The sequence below is a fragment of the Lynx rufus genome, unplaced genomic scaffold, assembly GCF_022079265.1.
Source record: "Lynx rufus isolate CCGP_SWC_20201006 ecotype Redwood Valley unplaced genomic scaffold, mLynRuf1.p SCAF_4, whole genome shotgun sequence".
NCBI lineage: Eukaryota > Metazoa > Chordata > Mammalia > Carnivora > Felidae > Lynx > Lynx rufus.
Genome location: NW_025814856.1, coordinates 21712234 through 21735884, shown reverse-complemented (window position 1 = coordinate 21735884; position 23651 = coordinate 21712234). Strand labels below are relative to the sequence as shown.

Genomic DNA, 23651 nt, shown 5'->3' with positions numbered 1-23651 from the left:
GGGGTTTGGAGTGACTGGGGTCAAGGAGAGTCAGTGACCGGGCATCACCCCAAGAATAAGGGATCTGTCTTCACTTCTCCACAATAAGCTTGGTGCCTCCTGGTAAAGCTGCCACGTTGCTTCCTAATCCCGTCGACTTTGACTATTAATTATTTCAGACGTTCAATGGAGCTACACCAACATACTGTGTCTGTCACCGAGATTAAAGATCAAAACATGGCGGGTGCAAGTGGAAACACCTGGGTATACCCTACTCAGAGACAGTATCCTGGATTTCTTTATACTTTCCTCAGTCCTAGGTTTGAGTCACTCAACCTCCAGAATTGTATTGCATGTGATAGGGGAGAGTTTTTTGCAGTTTTTTTTTATTATGGCAAAATATACATAACATAAAAATCACCACTTTAACCATTTTTAAGTGTACAATTCAGTGGCATTAAGTACGTTCACAATGTTGTACAACTATCACTGCTATCCATTTCCAAAACATTCCTCACCCCACACAGAAGTTCTGTACCCGCTAAAGAGTACGGGCATGCCTTGATTTATTGCACTTTGCTTTAAGGTGCTGTGTAGATCTGGGTTTTTCACAAATGCAAGTTTGTGACAACCCTGCATCAAGCAAGTCTGTTGGCACCATTTTTTCAACAGAATTTGCCCACCTCATGTCTCTGTCACATTTTGGTAATTCTTGCACTATTTCAAACTTTATTGTCATGCTATGGTGATGTGTGATCAGTGATCTTTGATGTTGCTGTTGTAATTGTTCCGGAGTGCCACGAACCATCCCTGCAGAAGATGGTGAACTTGATTTGTAAATCTTACGTGTCCTGTCTGCTCCACCGATCTGCCCTTCCCTGTCTCTCTCCCTCTTCTTGCTTCTTCCTATTCCCTGAGACGAAACAATATTGAACCAAGGCCAATTAACAAGCCTACAATGGCCTCCAAGTGTTCAAATGAAAGGAAGAGTCTCATCTCTCAATTTAAATCAGAAGCTAGAAATGATTAAGCTTAGTGAAGGAGGCATGTTGAAAGCTGAGACAGGCCCAAAGGTAGGCCTCTTGAGTTAAACAGTTAGCCAAGCTGTAAATGCAAAGAAAGTCCTTGAAGGAAATTAAAAGTGCTACTTTAGGGGCACCTGGGTGACTCGGTTCGTTGAGCATCTGACTCTTGATTTTGACTCAGGTCATGATCCCAGGGTCGTGGCATCGAGCCCTTCTTTGGGCTCCACACTCACAGCACAGAGACTGCTTGGGATTCTCTCTCTTTCTCTCTCTTCCTCCCTCTGCCCCTCTCCCCTTCTCATGTGTGCCCTCTCTCTCTAAAATAAATTAAAACTTTCTTTTTTTTTTTTTAAAGTGGTACTTCAGTGAACACACCAAAGATAAGAAAGCAGAACAGCCTTATTGCTGATATGGAGAAAGTTTGAGTGGTCTGGATAGAAGACCGAACCATGGGGCGCCTGGGTGGCTCAGTCGGTTAAGTGTCCGACTTCGGCTCAGGTCATGATCTCGCGGTTTGTGAGTTTGAGCCCCGCATTGGGCTCTGTGCTGACAGCTCAGAGCCTGGAGCCTGCTTTGAATTCTGTGTCTCCTTTGTCTCTGCCCTCCCCCACTTGTGCTCTGTCTCTCTCTCTTTTTCTCTCTCAAAAATAAATGTAAGAAAAAAAATTTTTTTTTTTTTTAAAAGAAGATCGAACCAGCCACAACATTCCCTTAAACTGAAGCCTAATCCGAGTAAGGCTGTAACTGTCTTCAATGCTGTGAAGGCTGAGAGAGGTGAGGAAGCTGCAGAACAGTTGGAAGCTAGCAGAGATTTGGTCACGAGGTTTAAGGAAGGAAGCTGTCTCCCTAACATAAAAATACAAGGTGAAGCAGCAAGTGCTGATGTAGAAGCTGCAGCAAATTCTTTGGAAGGTCTAGCTAAGCTAATTGATGAAGGTGGCTATGCTAACCAGATTTTCAGTGTAGATATAATGGTCTTACACTGAAAGAAGACGCCGTCTGGGACTTTCATAGCTGGAGAGGAGAAGTCAATGCCTGGCTTCTAAGCTTCAAAGGACAAGTTGCCTCTTTTTAGGGTGAATGTAGCTGGTGACTTTAAGGCGAAGCTAATGTTCATTTACCATTCCAAAAGTACTAGGACCCTGAAGAATTACGCTAAATCTGGGCCATCTGAGCGGCTCCCGTGGTTAAGCGTCCAACTCTTAGTTTTGGCTCAGGTCATGAGCTCACAATTTTGTGTGTTCAAGCCCCACATTGGGCTCTGCACTGGCAGGCAGCCTACAGCCTACTTGGGATTCTCTCTCTCCTCTCTCTGTGCCCCTCCCCTACTCGCACTGTCTCTCTCAAAGTAAATAAAAAAGAAAAAAAGAATTATGCTAAACCTATTCTGTCTGTACTCTATAAATGAACAACAAAGCCTGGATGACAGCACATCAGTTTATAACATGGTTTACTAAATATTTTAAGCCCACTATTGAGACCTATTGCTCAGGAAAAAAGATTCAAAATATTACTGCTCATTGACAAAGCACCTGGTCACCCGAGAGTTCTAATGGAGATGTACAACAAGATCAGTGTTATTTTCCTGTCTGCTAACATAACATCCATTCTTCAATCCATGGGTCAAGGAGTAATTTCAAATGTCAAGTTTTATTATTTTTTTTTCAACGTTTTTTTTTTTTAATTTATTTTTGGAACAGAGAGAGACAGAGCATGAACGGGGGAGGGGCAGAGAGAGAGGGAGACACAGAATCGGAAACAGGCTCCAGGCTCCGAGCCATCAGCCCAGAGCCCGACGCGGGGCTCGAACCCACAGACCACGAGATCGTGACCTGGCTGAAGTCGGACGCTTAACCGACTGTGCCACCCAGGCGCCCCATCAAGTTTTATTATTTAAGAAACACATTTCATAAGGCTATAGCTGCTGTAGACAGTGATTCCTCTGATGGATCTGGGCAAAGTCAATTGAAAACCTTCTGGAAAGGATTCACTATCTAGATGCCATTAAGAACATTCATGACTTAATGGAAGGGTCAAAATATCAACATGAACAGGAATTTGGAAGAAGTTGATTCCAGCCCTCATGAAGGTCTTTGAGAGGTTTAAGACTTCAGTGGAGGAAGTTACTGCAGATGTAGTGGAAACAGCAAGAGAACTGGAATCAGAAGTAGAGCCTGAAGATAGGACCGGATTGCTGCTATCCCATGAAAACACTTGAACGGATGAGGGATTGCTTCTCAGGGATAAACCAAGAGCGTAGTTTCTTGGGTTGGAATCATTCCAGGTGAAGATGCTGTGAAGATTTTTGAAATGAAAACACATTATAATATCACATGAATTTAGGTGATAAAAGTAGCAGCAGGATTTGAGAAGATTGACTCCAATTTTGAAAGAAGTTCTATGCATCACATCCTACAGAGAAATCATTTGTGAAAGCAAGAATCACTCAATGCAGCAAACTTCACCGTTGTCTTAAAGAAATTGCCACAGGAGCCCCAGCCATCTGCAGCCACTGCCGTGATCAGTCAGCTGCTGTCAACACAGCAGGATCCTCCATCAGCAAAAAGATTGACTTGCTGAAAGCTCAGATGATGGTTAGCATTTTTTATTCTATTTTTTTTTAATATTTATTTATTTTGAGAGAGCACAAGCAGGAGACTGGCAGAGAGAGAGGGAGAGAAGAATCCCAAACAGGCTTCATGCTGTCAGCACAGAGCCTGATATGGGGCTCAGTCCCCATATCATGGGGCTCAATCCACAGTTCACGAACTGAACTGTGAAATCATGACCTGAGCTGAAATCAAGGGTTGGACGCATCATCGGCTGAGCCGCCCACGCACCCCATGGTTAGCATTTTTCAGTAGTAAGATATTCTTAAATTAAGGTATATACATTTTTTTTGGCATAATACTATTGCATACTTAATAGACTGCACTATAGTGTAAACATAACTTTTATATGCACTGGGAACCTAAAAACTTCATTTGACTCACTTTATTGTGATACTTGCTTTATGATCTGGATGATCTTCCAATGATCTGGAACCACACCTGCAGTGTCCTGGAGGTGTGCCTGTAACTCCCCATTTCCTCTCTCCCTAGCCCCTGGTCACCTCGAATCTACTTTCTGTCTCTATGAATTGATCTCATATAAGTGGAACCATGCAACAGTTGTCCTTTTGTGGCAGAATTACTTCACTTCACATAGTTTTTAAGATTCATCCTTGGGGCGCCTGGGTGGCGCAGTCGGTTAAGCGTCTGACTTCAGCCAGGTCACGATCTCGCGGTCCGTGAGTTCGAGCCCCGCGTCGGGCTCTGGGCTGATGGCTCAGAGCCTGGAGCCTGTTTCCGACTCTGTGTCTCCCTCTCTCTCTGCCCCTCCCCCGTTCATGCTCTGTCTCTCTCTGTCCCAAAAATAAAATAAAACGTTGAAAAAAAAATTAAAAAAAAAAAAAGATTCATCCTTGTTGTAGCATGTATTAGAATGTTCCTTTTTGTGGCTGAATAATATTCCATTGTATGTATATACCACATCTTGCTCATTCAGTCATCTATCGATAGACATTTATGTTGTTTTTACCGTTTTGCTATTTTGAATAATTCTGCTAAAAGCATTGGGGTACAAATATCTGAGACCTTGCTTTCAGTTGTTTTGGGTATATACCTAGGAGTGGAATTGCCAGATCATAAGGTAATTCTATGTTTAACTTTTTGAGGAACCACCAAACTATCTTTTTGTGTGTTTTTTTTGTTTTGTTTTGTTTTTTTTGCAGTAACCGTGCCATTTTACATTCCAGCTGATGGTGCACGAGGGCTCCAATTTCTCCACATCCTTGTCAACACTTGTTGCTTCCTTTTTTAAAAAAAATTTTGTTTTAGACATCCTAATGTGTGTGAGGTGGTATCCTATTGTGGCTTTAAGTTGTTTTAGTGATGTTGAGCATCTTTCATATGGTTATTGGCCATTTGTATATTTTTGGAGAAATTTCTATTTCAGTCGTTTGCTCAATCTTTTTTTATTGGGTTGTTTTTTCCTGTAATTGAATAGTAGGAGTTTTTAAAAAATATATTCTAGATGTTAATCCCTTTTCAGATATATCATTGGCAAATATTTTCTCCCATTCTGTGGGTTATCATTCTACTCTCTTGATGGAGTCCTTTGGTGCACAGAGTTTTTAATGTTGATGAAGTCCAATGTATCTATTGTGTTGTTGTTGCCTGTGCTTTTGGTGTTTATACAAGAAATCATTACCAAATCCAGTGTCATGAAGATGTTCCCCTATGTTTTAATCTAAGGGTTTTGTAATTTTAGTTCTTATATTTAGGTTTTTTATCTATTTTAATTTTAATACGTGGCATAAGGTAAGGGTCCAACTTAATGCAAGACCAAACTTTCTGCATGGAGTAGTCTTGGCACACTGTCAAAAATCAGTTAACCACATTTTTTTTTTAATTTTTTTTTCAACGTTTATTTATTTTTGGGACAGAGAGAGACAGAGCATGAACGGGGGAGGGGCAGAGAGAGAGGGAGACACAGAATCGGAAACAGGCTCCAGGCTCTGAGCCATCAGCCCAGAGCCCGACGTGGGGCTCGAACTCACGGACCGCGAGATCGTGACCTGGCTGAAGTCGGACGCTTAACCGACTGAGCCACCCAGGCGCCCCAACCACATTTTTTTTTAATCTATGAAGGAAGATATTATTATCCGGATATTAAATAGCACATATTACATTTCTGAAGATAAATGACAAAACTACATATATTACTTTCAATAATCTCTAGGCTCATATTTTATGTAGAATTGTAATATTTTAAAATAGTAATTTTCTATCATTTCCTTTTATTGTTTCTTATTATGACACAACCAGAATGACATAAATCAATGAAAAAAATAGAAAATGATTAAACTATAGACAGATTTTAAAAATTCTAAGTTAGCTCTAAAAACCATGTTACTTATTTAAGTGATATGTTTGAATATTAAACAGTCAAAAATTGTCTGATTTATTTTAAATTTGGTATCTAATTTCATTTGAGTAAAATAGTGCGAGAGAAACTGAATTAGCTGTAATTATCTAATTTATTTTATTAACTAGGTATGAATGTGGAAAATGTACTTATTTATTTTTTAAATTTTATTATTTATTTTTTTAAATTTACATCCAAATTAGTTAGCATATAGTGCAACAATGATTTCAGGAGTAGATTCCTTAGTGCCCCTTACCCATTTAGCCCATCCCCCCTCCCACAACCCCTCCAGTAACCCTCAGTTTGTTCTCCATATTTATGAGTCTCTTCTGTTTTGTCCCCCTCCCTGTTTTTATATTATTTTTGTTTCCCTTCCCTTATGTTCGTCTGTTTTGTCTCTTAAAGTCCTCATATGAGTGAAATCATATGATTTTTGTCTTTCTCTGACTAACTTCACTTAGCATAATGCTGTCCAGTTCCATCCACGTAGTTGCAAATGGCAAGATTTCATTCTTTTTGATTGCCGAGTAATACTCCATTGTATATATATACCACATCTTCCTTATCCATTCACCCATCGATGGACATTTGGGCTCTTTCCATACTTTGGCTATTGTTGATAGTACTGCTATAAACATGGGGGTGCATATGTCCCTTCGAAACAGCACAACTGTATCCCTTGGATAAATGCCTAGTAGTGCCATTGCTGGGTCGTAGGGTAGTTCTATTTTTAGTTTTTTGAGGAACCTCCATACTGTTTTCCAGAGTGGCTGCACCAGCTTGCATTCCCAACCATTTTTTTTTTTTTTAATGTTTGTTTACTTTTGAGAGAGAGACAGTGTGAGCGGATGAGGGACAGAGAGAGGGAGACACAGAATCTGAAGCAGGCTCTAGGCTCTGAGCTGTCATCACAGAACCCAACACAGGGCTCACACTCACGAATCATGAGATCATGACCTGAGCCAAAGTCAGATGCTTAACAGACCCAGACACCCCCAGTTAACCACTTATGCAAGGGTTTATTTCTAGGCTCTCTGTTCTGTTGGTGTACATGTCTATTCTTATGCCACCACCACACTGTTTTGATTACTGTAGCTTTGTAGTAAGTATTGAAATCAGGAAAGTGTGATTCTTCCAACTTTCTTTTCTAAGACTATTTTGGATATTTGGGGTCTCTTGAGATGCCATATGAATTTTAGGTTAAGTTTCTCTGTTTTTGCAAAAAAAAACCACTGTTGGGCTTTTGATAGAGATTACATTGAATCTATATATTACATTGTATCTATTACATTGAGTAGTATTATCACTAACAATATTAAGTCCATGAACGTGGGGTTTTTTCCTTTTCTTTATGTCTTCTTTAATTTTGTTCAGCCATGTTTTGTAGTGTGTTTAAACTCTGTGGATAAGTTTATTTCTAAGTGTTTTATTCTTTTTGATGCTATTATAAATGGAATGGTTTCTATCATGAAAATGTTTAATTTTCTAAAATGTTTTTTTTCTGCATCAGTTGAGATGATTATATAGTTTTTATTCCTTCATTCTGTTAGTGTGGTGTATTATATTGATTGATTTTTGTATGTTGAACCATCCTTGAATTCCTGGAACAAATTCCACTTGGTGCATAATCTTCTTTAATATAATGAATTGAGTTTGCTTATATTTTGTTGATAATTTTTGCATTGATATTCATAAGATATATTAGTCGGTAGTTTTCTCGTTAGTGTCTGTCTGACTTTGGTTTCTAGGTAATGCCAGCCTCATACAAGGAATTAGGAAATTTTCTCTCCCCTTCATTTTTTGGAATAATTTGAGAAGTATTGATGTTAACTTTTTTTTTTTTTAATTTTTTTTTTTCAACGTTTATTTATTTTTGGGACAGAGAGAGACAGAGCATGAACGGGGGAGGGGCAGAGAGAGAGGGAGACACAGAGTCGGAAACAGGCTCCAGGCTCTGAGCCATCAGCCCAGAGCCCGACGCGGGGCTCGAACTCACGGACCGCGAAATCGTGACCTGGCTGAAGTCGGACGCTCAACCGACTGCGCCACCCAGGCGCCTGATGTTAACTTTTTTAAACATTTGGTAGAATTCATGAGTGAAGCCATCTTGTCCAGGGCTTTTCTTTGTTTGGAGGGTTTTGATTACTGATTCTATCTCCTTACTAGTTACAGGTTTATTCATATTTTCTATTTCTTCATAATTCAGTTTTGATGGATGGTCTATTTCTGGGAATTTTTTGGGAATTTCATCTAGGATATCTAATTTGTTGATATACAGTTATTCATAGTGCTTATAATCCTTTTTATTTCTGTAAAATCAGTAGTGATGTCCCCACTTTCATTTCTGATTTTACTAATTTGAGTCTTCTCTCTTTTTTCTTAGCCATTCTACTCAAAGGTTCATCATTTTTTTTTTTTGAAGAATAACTTTTGGCTTGATTTTCTCTATTTTTCTGGTCTTTATTTCATTAATCTCTGTTCTAATCTATTATTTCCTTCCTTCTGCTAGCTTTGGGCTTAGTTTGCTCTTCTTTTGTAGTATCTTAAGATTTAAAGTTAGGTTATTTTTTTTTTTGAGATGTTTCTTCTTTTTAAATGTATGCATTTGCAACTAAAAATTTCCCACTTAGCACTGCTTTTGCTCCATCTGCTAAGTTTTGTTATGTTGTTTTCGTTTTCATTTGTCTCTAATTTTCCTTGTGATTTCTTCTTTGACAAGTTGGCTGTTTAAGAGTGTGTTGTTTAATTTCCACATTTTTGTGAATTTTCTAGTTTTCCTTTTGATATTGATCTCTACTTTCATTTCATTATGATTAGAAAAGATACTTTGTATGATTTCAATCTTTTAAAATTTATTAAGATTTATAGGCTAACATATGTCTGTCCTGGAAGAATGTTCCATGTGCACTTGAGAAAAATGTATATTCTGCTGTTGGATGGAGTATTCTGTATATGTCTACTGGGTCCAGTTGGTTTGTAGTGTTAAATCATCTATTTCCTGTTGATCTATAATGGTTATTCTATCCATTATTGAAATTTGAGTATAGAAGTCTCCACTAATTACTGTTGAATTATATGATAATCCCTTCAAATCTGTTAATGCTTGCTTCATATATTTTGGGGCTCTGATGTTAGGTACATACATGGATTACATGTTTTGAAACTATTTATATAAAGGTCTTATTTAGGTCATACCATCCATAAGTTTGCTTTTATATTTGAATATATTTCTAGGATTCATTTGTGTTGATGTGAAGTTCTGTGTTCCTTCATTTTCACTATTGTGAAGAGTTTCTTTGTACGACTCTACTACAACTTTCTATGTTCTTTGTATTTCCATATACATTTTGAAGTCAGCATGTCAATTTCTATAAAAAAACATCCTGCTGAGATCTGATTGCCATTGCATTATATCTATAAATCAATTTAGAGAGTATTGACATCATAACAGTGTTATGTCTTCCTGTTCATGGTATCTCTTTCTATTTATTTAGGTTTTCTTTAATTTCTATCAGTGGGTTTTTGTAGTTTTCATTGTATAAGTCTTGCACATATTTTGTTAAATGTACTCCTAAGCATTTCACATTTCCTGATGCTCTTGTAAATGATACTGTTTTGTTTTGTGGTTGCCCCACAGAAGATGGGATCAGCCCTACCACCACCCAAAATTTGTTTGAATGTTGAGACTGATGACACCACACATATACCAAGAGGCTACGACAGGGCTTGTTTTTCACAGAATGGGGTTTTCTGGGGAGAGCAGTGCAGGCACACGAGTTGTTCTGGGGTAGCTTGAGTGAAGGGAAGGGTGAGTGGCTCCGGTTTTTATTATGGTTGGGGAACAGGAGCAAGGTGAAGATACCTGTGTATAGGTTGGAGTTTTATGATTTGAACTCCCCTGTCCCCCTGCCCCAACTGACAGTGAGGGCAGAAATGCCAGGGCTATCTTATTGACTTGCCCAGATATATGGCAAGAAGGAGGGAATGGAGCTTAAACCTGCCAGCAGTCAAACATCAAAAATAAATTCATTTTTTTTTACTTATGTTTACATTTAAATTTCCAATTGTTTATAATATATAAAAATACAATTGACTTTTGTATGTTGACCTTGTATCCTATGTCCTTGTTAAATTCGCTTATTCTCAGTACCCTTCATAAATTCCTTGGGAATTTCTATGTAGATGCTCATGTTATCTGCAAATAAAGACGTTTATAATTCTTTCTCTCTAATCTGTGTGCCTTCCACTTTTAAAAAACACTTTTAAAAAACTGTTTTTAAATATTTTATTTTTTTGAGAGACAGAGACAGAGTGTAGGCAGGGGAGGGTCAGAGAGAGAAGGGGACACAGAATCCAAAGCAGGCTCCAGGCTCTGAGCCGTCAGCACAGAGCCTGATGCGGGGCCTGAAACCACGACCGTGAGATCATGACCTGAGCCGAAGTCAAACGCTTAACCCTGACTGAGCCACCCAGGTACTCCTGTCTTCCACTTTTATATTAATGAATTAATTAGCCTTAAAATTCTGGTTAGAACCTTTGCACAGTATTGAATAAATGTGGTGAGGGTGAATATCCTTGCTTTGTTCCTGACCTCAGGGGGAAAGTTTTTAGCCTTTCACTATTGAATATATAGTTAGGTGTAGGTATTTCATAGATGCTCTTTACTGGGAAGTTCTCTTTAATTCCTTGGGTACACAGATTTTATGGATGGAATGTGGAATATTGCTAAATGCTTTCTGCATTAAGACAATCATATGGTTTTTCTTTTTTAGTTTCTTAATATGATGAAACATGTTGATTTTTCTGCTGTTGAACCAACTTTGCATTCCTGGAATAAACTGTAATTGGTTATAATGTATGTTGCTGGATTTGATTTGCTAAAAATTTGTTAAAGATTTTTGCATCTTTGTTCATGAAGGATATTGGTGTGTAGTCTTCTTGTGATGTCTTCAGTAACAGGATTCTGCTGGCTTTATAAAATGAATCGGAGAGTGTTCTCTACTCTTCTGTTTTCTGTAGAATCAGTATTATTATATCTTTGATGTTTGTTAGATTTTACCAATGAAGTCTACAGTTTTCTTTGTGGGAAAAATTTAAATAATGAATTCGATCTCTTTAATAGGTATATAGAGCTATTTAGGTTATATAGTTCTTGAGTGAGCTTGGATAATCTTTCAAGAAATTTATCCATACTGTCTTAATGATCACATTTGTTGGCATAAAAATTTCAGAATACTGTTTTTTATTGTCTGTAGAATATGTAGCGATACCCCCTCTGTCATTTGCTGGTGTTGGTAATTTGTGTTACCTCTCTTTTTTTGGGTAGAGGTTTATTAATTTTATTGTTTTAAAGAACCAAATTTTGGTTTTATTTTTTCTACTTTTAAATTTGTTTTCTAAATAAATGAACTTAAAAAAATTTTTTAAAATGGGGCACTTGGGTGGGTCAATCAGTTAAGCATCTGACTCTTGGTTTCAGCTCAGGTCATGATCTCACAGTCCCTGAGTTTGAGCCCTGCATTAGGCTCTGTGCTGACAGCGTGGAGCCTGCTTTGGATTCTCTCTCTCCCATCCTCTGCTTGCTCTTTCTCTGTCTCTTGTCTCTCTCTCTTTCTCTCTAAATAAGTAAACTGAAAACTTTTTTAAAATTTGTTTTCAATTTCATTTATTTCTACTGTTAATGTTTATTATTTATGATGACTCTGGGATTGTTTTTTCTGATTTTTTTCTTTTTTTAGAGGTAAAAAAGTATAGACCATCAATTTGAGATCTGGCTTTTCTAATATAAGCATTATAATGCCATATATTTCCTCAAAGCACTGCTTTACCTGAATTCCACACATTTTGGTCTCTTGTGTTTTCATTTTCATTCAGTTCAAACATGTGCTAATTTCTCTTGTGATCTCTTTTTTGACTCATGGGTTTTATAGAAGAGTGTTGCTTAATTTCTTATGGTGATATACATATAGATATCTATATATAATTTCTAAATCATTTTGTGGACAGACAACATACTTTGTGTCATTTCAGTCCGTTTGCATTTGTTGAGATTCTTATTATAGCCCAGAACAAGGTCTCTCTTAGTGAGGTATATTTGCAAAGAATATGTATTCTGCTGTTGTTTGGGTGTTTAATAATAAGTGTTAATTAGGTCAATGTAGTTCATAATGTTGTTCAAGTTTTCTATATTCTGATTTTTTGCCTAGTTGTTTTATCTGTTACTGAGAGGGGGAATGTTGAAGTCTCCAGGTGTAACTGTGTATTTATTTATTCATTTCTCCTTTCAGTTCTGTCATTTTTGCTTCATGATTTTGAAGCTCTATTAGGCACATACACATTTAGAATTGTTTTGTCTTTGATAAATTAGCCCTTTTATCATCTTGAAATGTCTTCCTAACCTTGGTAATATTCTTTGTACTGAAGTCTACATTGTCTAAAATTAATATATTCAGTCTAATTGTTTTTTTGTAGACTGTTTTTATATACAGTTTATGTGGTGCATCTATTTTTCCATTTTTTTATTACCTGTGTCCTTGTATTTAAAGTGGTGTGTTTTTTTTTCTGTAGGCAGCACATACTTGAGTCTTTTTAAAAATTCCACCTGGCAATTTCTGCATTTTTATTAGAGTGTTTATACTATTTACAGTTAATGTAATTATTGATATGGTTTGATTTAAATCTAACACTTTACTATTTGCTCTTTATTTGTCCTATCTCTTTTAAGTTTCTTTTACCTCTTGATTATTTTATATTATTTTATCTCCACTATTGATTTATTAGCTGCAATTCTTATTTACTTTTTAGTGATTATGATAGGGTTTATGATACATACCTTTCACTTATCACAGTATACCTTCAAATAATATTGTACCACTTCATGTAGGGTATAAAAACCTTACAAAAGTATACTTCTATTTCCCCCATCCCATACTTTGTGCTTTTATTGTTATATATATTTTAATTCTACATATATTATAAACCCTATTATATATTTTACTACCTTTGCTTTTGACAATTATATTCTGAAAAGATAAAAAAATAAGGGGAGTTTGGTTTTTTGTCTCATTTTTTCTTTGTTCATTTGTTTCTTAAATTACACATATTAATGAAATTATATGGTATCTATCTTTCTGTGACTTATTTCACTTAGCATTATACCGTCTAGATCCCTCCATGTTGTTGCCAATGGCAATATTTCATTATTTTTATAGCTGAGTAATATTCCATTGTGTAATACACCGCATTTTCTTTATTCATTCATCTATCCAAGGACACATACGTTGCTTTCATATCTTGACTATTGTGAATAATGCTCAATAAACAGAGATGCATATATCTTTTTAAATTAGTGTTTTTGTTTTCTCTGGGTAAATACCCAGAAGGGGAATTACTGGATCATATAGTATTTCTGTTTTTAATAATTTGAGGAAACTACATTTTCCATAGTGGCTGCACCAATTTACATTCCTACCAATAATACAGGAGAGTTCCCTTTTCTCCACATCCTTGCCAACACTTGTTTTTTCTTGTCCTTTTGATACTAGCCATTCTGGCTGGTGTGAGGCGATTTCTCATTGTGGTTTTGATTTATATTTCTGTAATGATTTGTAATGCTGAACATCTTTTCATGTGTCTGTTGACCATCTGTATGTCTTCTTTGGAAAAATAGGTCTATTCAGGTCCTCTGCCCATTTTTAAATTAGATTATTTGTTTTTCTGGTGTTGAGTTGTGCAAGTTCTTTATCTTTTTTGGATATTTACCCCTTATCAGATAAACCATTTTGCAGATATTTTCTCCCATCCATTCATTCTTCTCTCAAACATCTTGTGTTTTCATTTCGTTGATGGTTTCCTTTGCTGTGCAAAAGTTTTTTAACTTGATGTAATCCCAGTTTTTTCTTTTTTCTTTTCTCTTTTGTTTGCTTTGCCTGGAGAGACCAATCCAGAAAAATAATGCTAAAGCAGATGTCAGAATTTACTATCTATGTTTACTTCTCTGATTCTTATGGTTTTAGATGTTACATTTAGGTCCTTAATCCATTTTGAGTTTATTTTTGTGTATGGTGTAAGAAAGTGGCCCAATTTCATTCTTCTGCACATAGCTGTCCCATTTGCCCAACAAAAAGAGACTTTTTCCTATTGTGTATTCTTGCCTCCTTTGTGATAGATTATTTGACCATGTAAGTACAGGTTTATTTCTGGGCTCTCTGTTCTGTTCCATTGATCTATGTGTCTGTTTTGTGCCAGTATCATACTGTTTTGATTACTATGGCTTTGTAGTGTAGTTTGAAATCTGGGAGCATTATATCTCCAGCCTTGTTCTTCTTTCTGAAGAATGTTTTGGCTATTCAGGGTCTTTTGTGGTTCCATACAAATCTGAGGACTACTTGTTCTAGTTCTGTGAAAAATCAATTGTTACTTTGATAGGGATTGCATTGAATCTGTAGATTGTTTGGTGAAGTATGGACATTTTTTTTTTAACTTTTTTTTTTTAACGTTTATTTATTTTTGAGAGAGAGACAGAGCATGAACGGGGGAGGGGCAGAGAGAGAGGGAGACACAGAATCGGAAACAGGCTCCAGGCTCTGAGCCATCAGCCCAGAGCCCGACGCGGGGCTCGAACCCATGGACCGTGAGATCGTGACCTGAGCTGAAGTCGGATGCTTAACCTACTGAGCCACCCAGGTGCCCCAAGTATGGACATTTTAATGATATTAATTCTTCAGACCTATCTTTCCATTTATTTGTGTCATCTCCAATTTCATTCATTGATATCTTATAGTTCAGAATACAGGTCTTTGATCTCCTTGGTTAAATTTATTCTTAGGTATTTTATTCTTTTTGATACAATTGTAAATGGGATTATTTTCTTTATTTCTCTTTCTGCCAGTTGATTATTAGTGTATAGAAACTCAACAGAGTTCTGTATATTAATTTTGTATCCTGCAACTTTACTGAATTCATTTATTAGTTCCAGTAGTTTTTTTTTTAATCTTTAGGTGTTTTTGTTTTTGTTTTTTAATCTATAGTATCATGCCATCTGCCAAGAGTGACAGTTTTACTTTTTCTTTACTAATTTGGATGCCTTTTATTTCTTTTTCTTGTCTGATTGCTGTGGCTAGGGCTTCTGGTACTATGTTGAATGAACGTGGTGAGAGTGGACATCCTTGTCTTATTACTGATGTTAGAGGGAAAGCTTTTAGCTTTTCACCATTGACTATGAAATTAGCTGTGGGTGTGTCATATATGGCCATTATTATTTTGAGACATGTTTCTTCTCTGCCCGTTTTGTTGATAGTTTTTATCATGAATAGATGTTGAATTTTGTGATTTTTTTTCTGTATTTATTGAGAGGATTGCATGATTTTTATTCTTCATTTTGTTAATATGGTGTATCAGGTTGATTGATTTGCAAATATTGAATCACCCTTGCATCCCTGAAATAAATCCCACTTGATTGTGAATGATCCTTTTAATATATTGTTTTATAATTGGGTTTGCTAATATTTTGTTGAGAAATTTTGCATCATTGTTTATCAGGGATATTGGTCTATAATTTTCTTGTAGTATCTTTGTGTGGTTTTGGTATCAGGGTAATGCTGGCCTCATAGAATGAATTTGGAAGCATTCCTGTCTCTTCTATATTTTGGAATAGTTTGAGAAGGATAGGTATTAATGCTAATTCAAATGTTTGATACAGTTCACCTGTGAAGCTATCTGGTCCTGGACTTTTGTTTGTTGAGATCTTTGTCATTATTGATTCAATTTCATTACTACTAGTAGGTCTGTTCCAATTTTTTTTTATTAAAAAATTTTTTAACATTTATTAATGAGAGACAGAGAGAGACAGAGCATGAGCATGGGAGGGGCCAAGAGACTGGGAGACACAGAATCTGAAGCAAGCTCCAGGCTCTGAGCTGTCAGCACAGAGCCCAACACGGGGCTTGAACTCAGAAACTGAGAGATCACGACCTGAGCCGAAGTAGGATGCTTAACCAACTGAGCCACCCAGGTGCCGCTGGGCTGTTCCAATTTTTTTATTTATTCCTGATTCAGTCTTGGAAAATTGTATGTTTCTAGAAATTTATCCACTTCTAGGTTTTTCAGTTTGTTGATGTATAATTTTTCATAGTTGTTTCATAATCCTTTGTATTTTTGTGGTGTTGGTTGTAATTTCTCTTTTTCATGAGTTTTCTTTTTTTTCCTTGATGAATCTGGCTAGAGGTTTATCAATTTTGCTTATCTTTTCAAAGAACCAGCTCTTAGTTTCATTGATCTTTTCTATAGTGTTTTTTTAGTCTATGTATTTCTGCTCTGATATTAATTCCTTCCTTCTGCTGACTTTGGGCTTTCTTCTTTTTCTAGTTAGATTGATATTTTTGTTTGTTTGTTTCTTAAGGTAGGACTGTATCATTATAAATTTCTCTCTTAGAACTACTTTTGCTAAGTCCCAAAGATTTTGAACCATTGTGTTTCCATTTTCATTTGTCTCTAGGTATTTTTAAATTTCCTCCTTTATTTCTTCATTGACCTATTGGTTGTTTAGTTTCTGTGTGTTTGCGTTTTTTTCTAGTAATTGATTTCTAGTTTCATACCATTGTGGTTGGAAAAGATGCTTGATACAATTTCATGCTTTTAAAATTTATTGAAACTTGTATTTTGGCCTAACATGAGAGCTATTTTGGAGAACATTACATGTGTGCACTTTAAAAGAATGTATATTCTGTTGTTTTGGGATGGAATGTTCTGTATATATCTGTTAAGTCTATCTGGTCTTAATTTCCATTCTAAACTACTGTTTCCTTATTGATTTTTTTGCATGGATGATCTATCTAGTCTTGAAGTGGGATTTTAAACTCCTCTACTAATATTGTATTACTATCAATTTCTCCCTGTAAGTCTGCTCATATTTGTTTCATATGTTTAGGTCCTCCTATGTTGGGTGCACAGATATTTACAATTGTTATATTCTCTTGTATTGATCACTTTATCATTATGTATCTCTTGTTACAGTCTTTATTTTAATGTTTATTTATTTTAGAAAGAGAGAGGGTGTGAGGGGGCAAGGGGCAAAGAGAGAGAGGGAGACAGAATCCCAAGCAGGCTCTGTACTTTTGGCACAGAGCCCGATGCAGGGCTTGAACCCACAGACTGTGAGATCATGACCTGAGTTTTTTTGTTTGTTTGTTTTTGCTTCCAATATCTTTTTCTACTTCTTCACTTTGAATCTGCTTGTGTCTATGTGTCTTTAGGTCTGAAGCGAGTCTTTTATAGACAGCATATAGATGGGTCTTATTTTTGTATTCATTCAGTCATCCTGTGTCTTTTGATTGAAGCATTTATCCATTTACATTTAAAGTAATTATTGATAGGTATATACTTATTACCATTTTGTAAATTGTTTTCTGGTTGTTTTTTGTAGTTGTTCTATACTCCTTTCTTCTTGCTCTCTTCCATTCTGATTTGGTGACTTTTTCTAGTGTTGTGCTTTGGTTCCTTTGTCTTTATTTTTGTGTACTTATTACACATTTTTGGTTTGTGGTTACTATAAGACTCATATATGACATCCTCTGTATGTAACACTCTATATTAAGTCAGTCATTTAAGTTTGAACATATTCTGAAAGTACTACATTTTTACTCTCCTCCTCCATGTTTTAATGTATATGACATCATATTTTTATATCTTTTTATTTTGTGTATCCCTTAACTAATTTTTGTAGGTATAATTGATTTTACTACTTTTGTCTTTTACCTTCATACTAGCTTTTTAAGTGATTATATTATTAGTATGTTTGCTTTTGCCAGTGAAATTTACTGGTGAATTTACCAGTGAAATTTACTTTACTTTTTATGTTTCCTTTCATAATTTTCTTCTAATTATGATCTTTTATTTTCCTCTTAAAGAGATCCCTTTAACATTTCTTGTAAGGTTGGTTTAGTGGTGATGAACATTTTAAACTTTTGTTTGTCTGAAAAACTATCTCCCCTTTAATTCTAAGCAATAACTTTGCCAGATAAAGTATTCTTGGTTATAGGCTTTTTCCTTTCAGCACTTTGGATGTATCATATCCCTCTCTTCTTCTTGCAAAGTTTCTGCTGAAAATCTGGTGGTAGCCCTATTAGGGTTTTCCTTCTATGTAGCTATTTGCTTTTCTCTTCCTGCTTTTAAGATTCTCTGTAATTTCTGCCATTTTAATTATCATGTGCCTTGGTGTAGACCTCCTGGGTCCATTGTGTTAGGGGCTTTTTGTGCTTCCTGAACCTGGATGTCTGTTTTCATCCCCAAGTTAAGAAAATTTTCAGCTATTATTCCTTAAAATAAGTTTTCTGCCCCATTCTCTCTCTCTCTCTCTCTGTCTCTCTGTCTCTCTTTTCTCTTATCTTTCTGGGATCTCTTTAATGTGAAGAGGTTAGTGTTAGTACACTTGATGTTGTCTCAGAGGTCCCTTCATCTGTCCTCATTAAAAAATCTTTTTCTTTTTGCTGTTCACCTTGGGTGCTTTCCCCTACCCTGTGTTCCAGATTGCCAAGCTGTTCCTCTGCATCCTCTAATCTGCTGTTGATTTCCTCTATTCAGTTACTTTTAGTCCACTCTGATTTGTTCCTTTTTATATTTTCTGTCTCCTTGTTGATGTTCTCTCTGAGCTCCTCCTCTCCTCTTCTCACAAGTCAAATGAACATCCTTATCACCATTACTTTGGATTCTTCAGCAGGTAGATTGCCAATCTCCACTTTGCTTAGTTCTTTTTCTGAGGCCCTGTCATCATCTTCTGTTTGGAACATATTCCTCTGTGTCCTCATTCTGTATGACTCTGTGTTTGTTTCTGTGCATTAGGTAGGGTAGGTATGTCTCCCGGTCTTAAAAGTAACGGCCTTGTGTGGAAGTGCAGTCTCCCCTGGTCACCAGAACCAGGCACTCAAGGAGTGTCCCTGTGTGGGCTGCTTGCACCCTCCTGTTGTGACTGGGCCACAACTTGTGTGGTGTAATGATGGGCAGGACTGGCCCCTGGTGTGGCTGGCTGAATGGCTCGGCTGTAGCCGCTGCAGGCATGCTGGTGTGTGGTGCCGGCTGTCTGCTTCCCCAGGGCAGGTGTTACTTTGGAATGGTGCCAGTCCTGGCCAAGGCTGCCTTCCAGGTGTGCTGGGGCAGGAGCCACTTTGGAGGGACACCTGCTGGGGCACGTGGGTTGGGTGGTGTGGGTCCACAGGGGAATGCTGGTGGGGGACGAGCGATGCCAGCAAGGTGGATGAAGTATCAGAACTGGCTCCTGTAAGCAGCCAGCCACCTAGGCTGAAGGGGGGCAAGCACTTCCATCTCTGGAGAAATCTCCTACAGATCCCTGCCCTTTCAGCAAACGTGGTAAAATTAGTCAATAAATCTTCTTCACATTTAAGCCAGGTGCTTTTCAAACTGCTGCTCTCCTGTTGGGTCTCAGACTGAGTGATGTAGCGCACTGGCCCTTTAAGAGCAGACTCTTGGTTTCCTATAGCCCTCCAGCTCTCCCACAGTTAAGCCTATTGATTTTTAAAGCCAGACATTATAGGGGCTCATCTTTCCGGGGCACATCCCCAGGGTGGGGATGCCCAGTGTGGGGTTTGATCCCCTTGCTCCTCAGGGAGGACCTCCTCAGGGAGGGAGCAGACCTCCTCTGGGATGGTATTCTCCCCACTTGTGGCCTGTGTGTCTGGGGTTTGGTTCCCGACCATGTCTCTGACCCTCCCACCCTTCTTGATAGGACCTTCTCTTTACGTCATTAGCTGTGGAATAGCTGGTCTGCCAGTCTTCAGGTGGTTTTCAGAGTGAGCTGCATTCTGTGTACTTGTTGCCCTCCTGTGTCTGTGGGAGGAGGTGAGCTCAGGGTCCTCCTCCTTCACGGTCTTCCCCTGCTCCTAATCTGTGTCTCTCAAATTTGTGTTAAATGCTGGACCTTATGTGTAACAGGACAGTAGTGACCTAGGTAAATAGTATTAATGCCTAGAAAAGAACATGCCTTCATTCTACCAGGTCATCAGTGTGGAGTGTTGAGCCACGGCTGGAAGTTGAATGGTGGGCACTGCTACCCCCTACTAGTATGGGGCCTGGAGTGCTAGAAGTCTCTTCGGTGTTCTGGCTTTCAGGAGGCCCTGGGGCTTCTTTCTCCTGTGCCTGAGTAAATGGGGGTCTGGCTGTTTCTCTACACTCTTACCTGTTAGCCCACCTCCAGTGGTAGGCTGCTGTTGTTACTTGGGGCAGGCTCATGGGCGGAGCGGGGGGGGGGGGGGAAGAGGGTTTTTTTGAGGCTCTTTAGCTCTCTTGTGGCATCAGTCTTGGGCAGGTCTCGGGTGGGGCTCTCTCAGATGTTCTTGTGTCAGTAGAGTGGGATATCCTGGTTCTTTTTCACCTCTGTGCACTAAGTGTGTTGGGATTAATTTGCACATTGTTGGGAAAGGCCCCTTCAGAAGCTATTGGCATTTGGTTATTTGAACTCCAGCACTCCACAGAGTGAACTTTGAAGATTGTAGCTCTGACCCCATCATCTGCTGAAAAGCCGTCTAGGACACCCATGGCCCTCAGGTCAGAGGCTTTGAGCTTTGCAGCCTCCAGCCCCTCACTCTGCCCTTCCTTCAGTTACTGAAGTCTTGTCTGTCTCCCTAGGCCAGCCCATCAGTCTTGAGGGCAGATTCTTGTTCTCTGTGTACTGCTAGAGATGAAATGGTGCCTGGTAGGGTCTCAGCAACTGCCTTAGGTGGGCGAACAATGAGTGCAAGCCTAGAAAGCCCTTACCTCCCCTGCATTCCAGCAGATAGACAGACACCTGCCAGGTCCAGGTTCAGGCACACATGTCACAGAGAGGCCTTTCTGGGGACCACCCTACTTCTCAAGTTTAGAGAGGAGCCTCTCTCCTGTGCCCCCAGCCCTGTGTTTGTCAGCCCTGGCAGGGATCTCACAGTACTGATCTCCTGTGTCTACCTCTGCTCCCTCCTTCTAGTTCCCCAGCACAGGGACTTGCCTGCCAGGCCTGCCTCACCCAGCCTGAGGTGGGCACTTGGTGAGCCTGTGGGGGACCTTTGCGGCACTGATGCAGCTGCCCCAGCTTTGGGCTGATTCTGCAAGTGCATGTCAAGTTAAAAATTTTAAAGCTTCTTTTCCTGTTTTAGGAACAGTGAGTCATCACACTCCTTTTGGTGGATGCACGAGGACTTGGGCTGGAAGCATGTGGAGTGTCCTGCGAGGCTGGAGGAGAAGGCATCTGAGCGCATGGGGAGCCCTGGGGCGGCAGTGGCCCCCCAGTGTCCGTGCTCTGGCCAGCGCGGGCCCCGGGACTGGGGACGAGTACAGTCACGTGGTGGTGGGTGCGGGCTCGGCGGGCTGCGTGCTGGCCGGGCGGCTCACCGAGGACGCGGACAGGCGTGTGCTGCTGCTGGAGGCCGGGCCCAAGGACATGCTCGCCGGGAGCAAGCGGCTCTCGTGGAAGATCCACATGCCCGCGGCCCTCGTGGCCAACCTGTGCGATGACAGGTACAACTGGTGCTACCACACGGAACCGCAGCCAGGCCTCGACGGCCGCGTGCTGTACTGGCCGCGCGGCCGGGTCTGGGGAGGCTCGTCGTCGCTCAACGCCATGGTCTACATCCGCGGGCACGCAGAGGACTACAACCGCTGGCAGCGGGAAGGCGCGGCCGGCTGGGACTACGAGCACTGCCTGCCCTACTTCCGCAAGGCGCAGAGCCACGAACTGGGTGCTAACAGGTACCGCGGCGGCGACGGGCCACTACACGTGTCCCGGGGCAAGACCAACCACGCGCTGCACCGCGCCTTCCTGGAGGCGGCGCAGCAGGCTGGCTACCCCCTCACTGAGGACATGAATGGCTTCCAGCAAGAAGGCTTCGGATGGATGGACATGACCATCCACCAAGGTAGCACAAGGCTCCCGTCCCCCATCTCCCTGGTTCCTTCTTTTGCCCATCACAGCCCCATCCCCCTGCCCCCATCGTGGTCAGTAAGTGAGGATAAACGGACTAGTATGAGGCCGAGATGACGGAGGTCTCACGCCCCCTACAGGCCACAGAATACAATTCGTAGCCAGTGAGAAATGACTTGGAGACAGACTCTCCGGCATCCTTTAGGCCTCTGGCCTCTGTTGTGGAGAGTCAGCTCTTTGACCAAAGAGACTTACAGATAAGGAAACTGAGGCAAAGAGCACTGAAGTGCCTTGCACACAGCAGGACAGAGGCAGGGCCCGGGTTGACCCAGGGCCCTTGCCTGCCTCTATAGAGTTCTTACCCCCTTGTATTAGGTGCTCCTGGTCATCCTGTTGGGAGTGGAGGGTGTTTTTCCACCCCAGATGGATGTGGATTTCAGTCCTGCAGAGACTTGGTTTTAGCCCTACTTTGCAGGCAGAGCTTGTCCTGCCAGGGGAAGGGCACATTCCATCTTTCTTCAGCCCCAGCCCCACCCTCCCACCCCCACATCAGGCAAAGGGGCAGGGGCTGTGCCTGATCGCCTTGCTCTGTCTGCCAGGCAAGCGCTGGAGCACAGCCTGTGCGTACCTGCATCCAGCACTGAGCCGCCCCAACCTCACTGCCGAGGCCCAGACGTTTGTGAACAGGGTACTGTTTGAAGGCACGCGTGCAGTGGGTGTGGAGTACGTCAAGAATGGCCAGAGTCACCGGGTGAGTGAGTTACTTCCAGGCTGGCGCAGTCGAGATGGAAGGGAATGAGCAGTCACCCTAGTGGTCATGCTTAGTGTGGGTAGCAGTTGGGCTCTTGTCCCCAGGGTCTCAGAGGTGAGGAAGCCCTCAGTCCAGCCACCTGCAGAGAACCCATGGTGGCTCCTGTGAGCCTCTCTCTGCCCCTCCCCACCTCAGAGCAGGCTCCTAGAACCTTCCATACCTTTTGAGAAATTGATAGGTTTGTACTAAGGCTTTAAAAACCACAAATGTGATCATAATCCATATTTCAACACTACACTTTTTAAAAATATGTATTCATTTATTTTTGAGAGAAAATGTGCAAGCAGGGGAAGGGGCAGAGAGAGAGAGAATCCCAAGAAGGCTCCATTATGTCAGCACAGAACCTAATGCAGGGCTTGATCCCATGAACTGAGCCAAAATCAAGAGCCAGATGCCTAACTGGCTGAGCCACCCAGTGCCCCCAGCACTATGCTGTTCTCCACTTAGCAGTGTGTCAGGATCATTCTGCCTCTATGTGAAGATCTGACTCACTGCTTGCTTTATTGAAGCTGCTTGTTGGAGTGTCTGGGGCTCTACAGTCCCGTTTTTAAGACCATCGTTACAGTGTGACTGTTGCAGAACGTATCAGCATGTGAAGCGCGCTTCAGTGTTGCACCCGCACTCGGGAGCTGCATGTGTGGAGCGCCCTTCATAGAGCGGCCCGCTGAGCATCCCCTTCCTTACTCTGGGGCCTGGGAACGGGATCCCCACCCACCACTCGGGGACGTCACACCAAGGCCACACTCTCGGTGTTCTGTCTCGCTTTTCAGGAAGCGTGACCTGCGTGCCTCTGCCTCTTCCAGGCTTATGCCAGCAAGGAGGTGATTCTGAGCGGGGGCGCCATCAACTCTCCACAGCTGCTCATGCTCTCCGGTGTCGGCAACGCAGACGACCTCAGGAAACTGGGTATCCCGGTGGTGTGCCACCTTCCCGGTGAGCTCCCTTTGCTGCTGCTCCTCAGAGG

General features: G+C 40.4%; 1 protein-coding gene across 2 annotated transcripts in view; it reads left to right on the top strand.

Annotated features, from left to right (window-relative positions):
* The window catches only part of CHDH (choline dehydrogenase), a 35870-nt gene that overhangs the window by 5192 nt on the left and 7027 nt on the right, over positions 1-23651 (top strand). For both annotated transcript variants that reach the window (XM_047096707.1, XM_047096706.1), the window contains exons 2-4: positions 21113-21871; positions 22476-22627; positions 23491-23620. In XM_047096707.1, the coding sequence (XP_046952663.1) occupies positions 21169-21871; positions 22476-22627; positions 23491-23620 (985 nt within the window). In that variant the 5' untranslated portion in view covers positions 21113-21168. The remainder of the gene's footprint in view (positions 1-21112; positions 21872-22475; positions 22628-23490; positions 23621-23651) is intronic.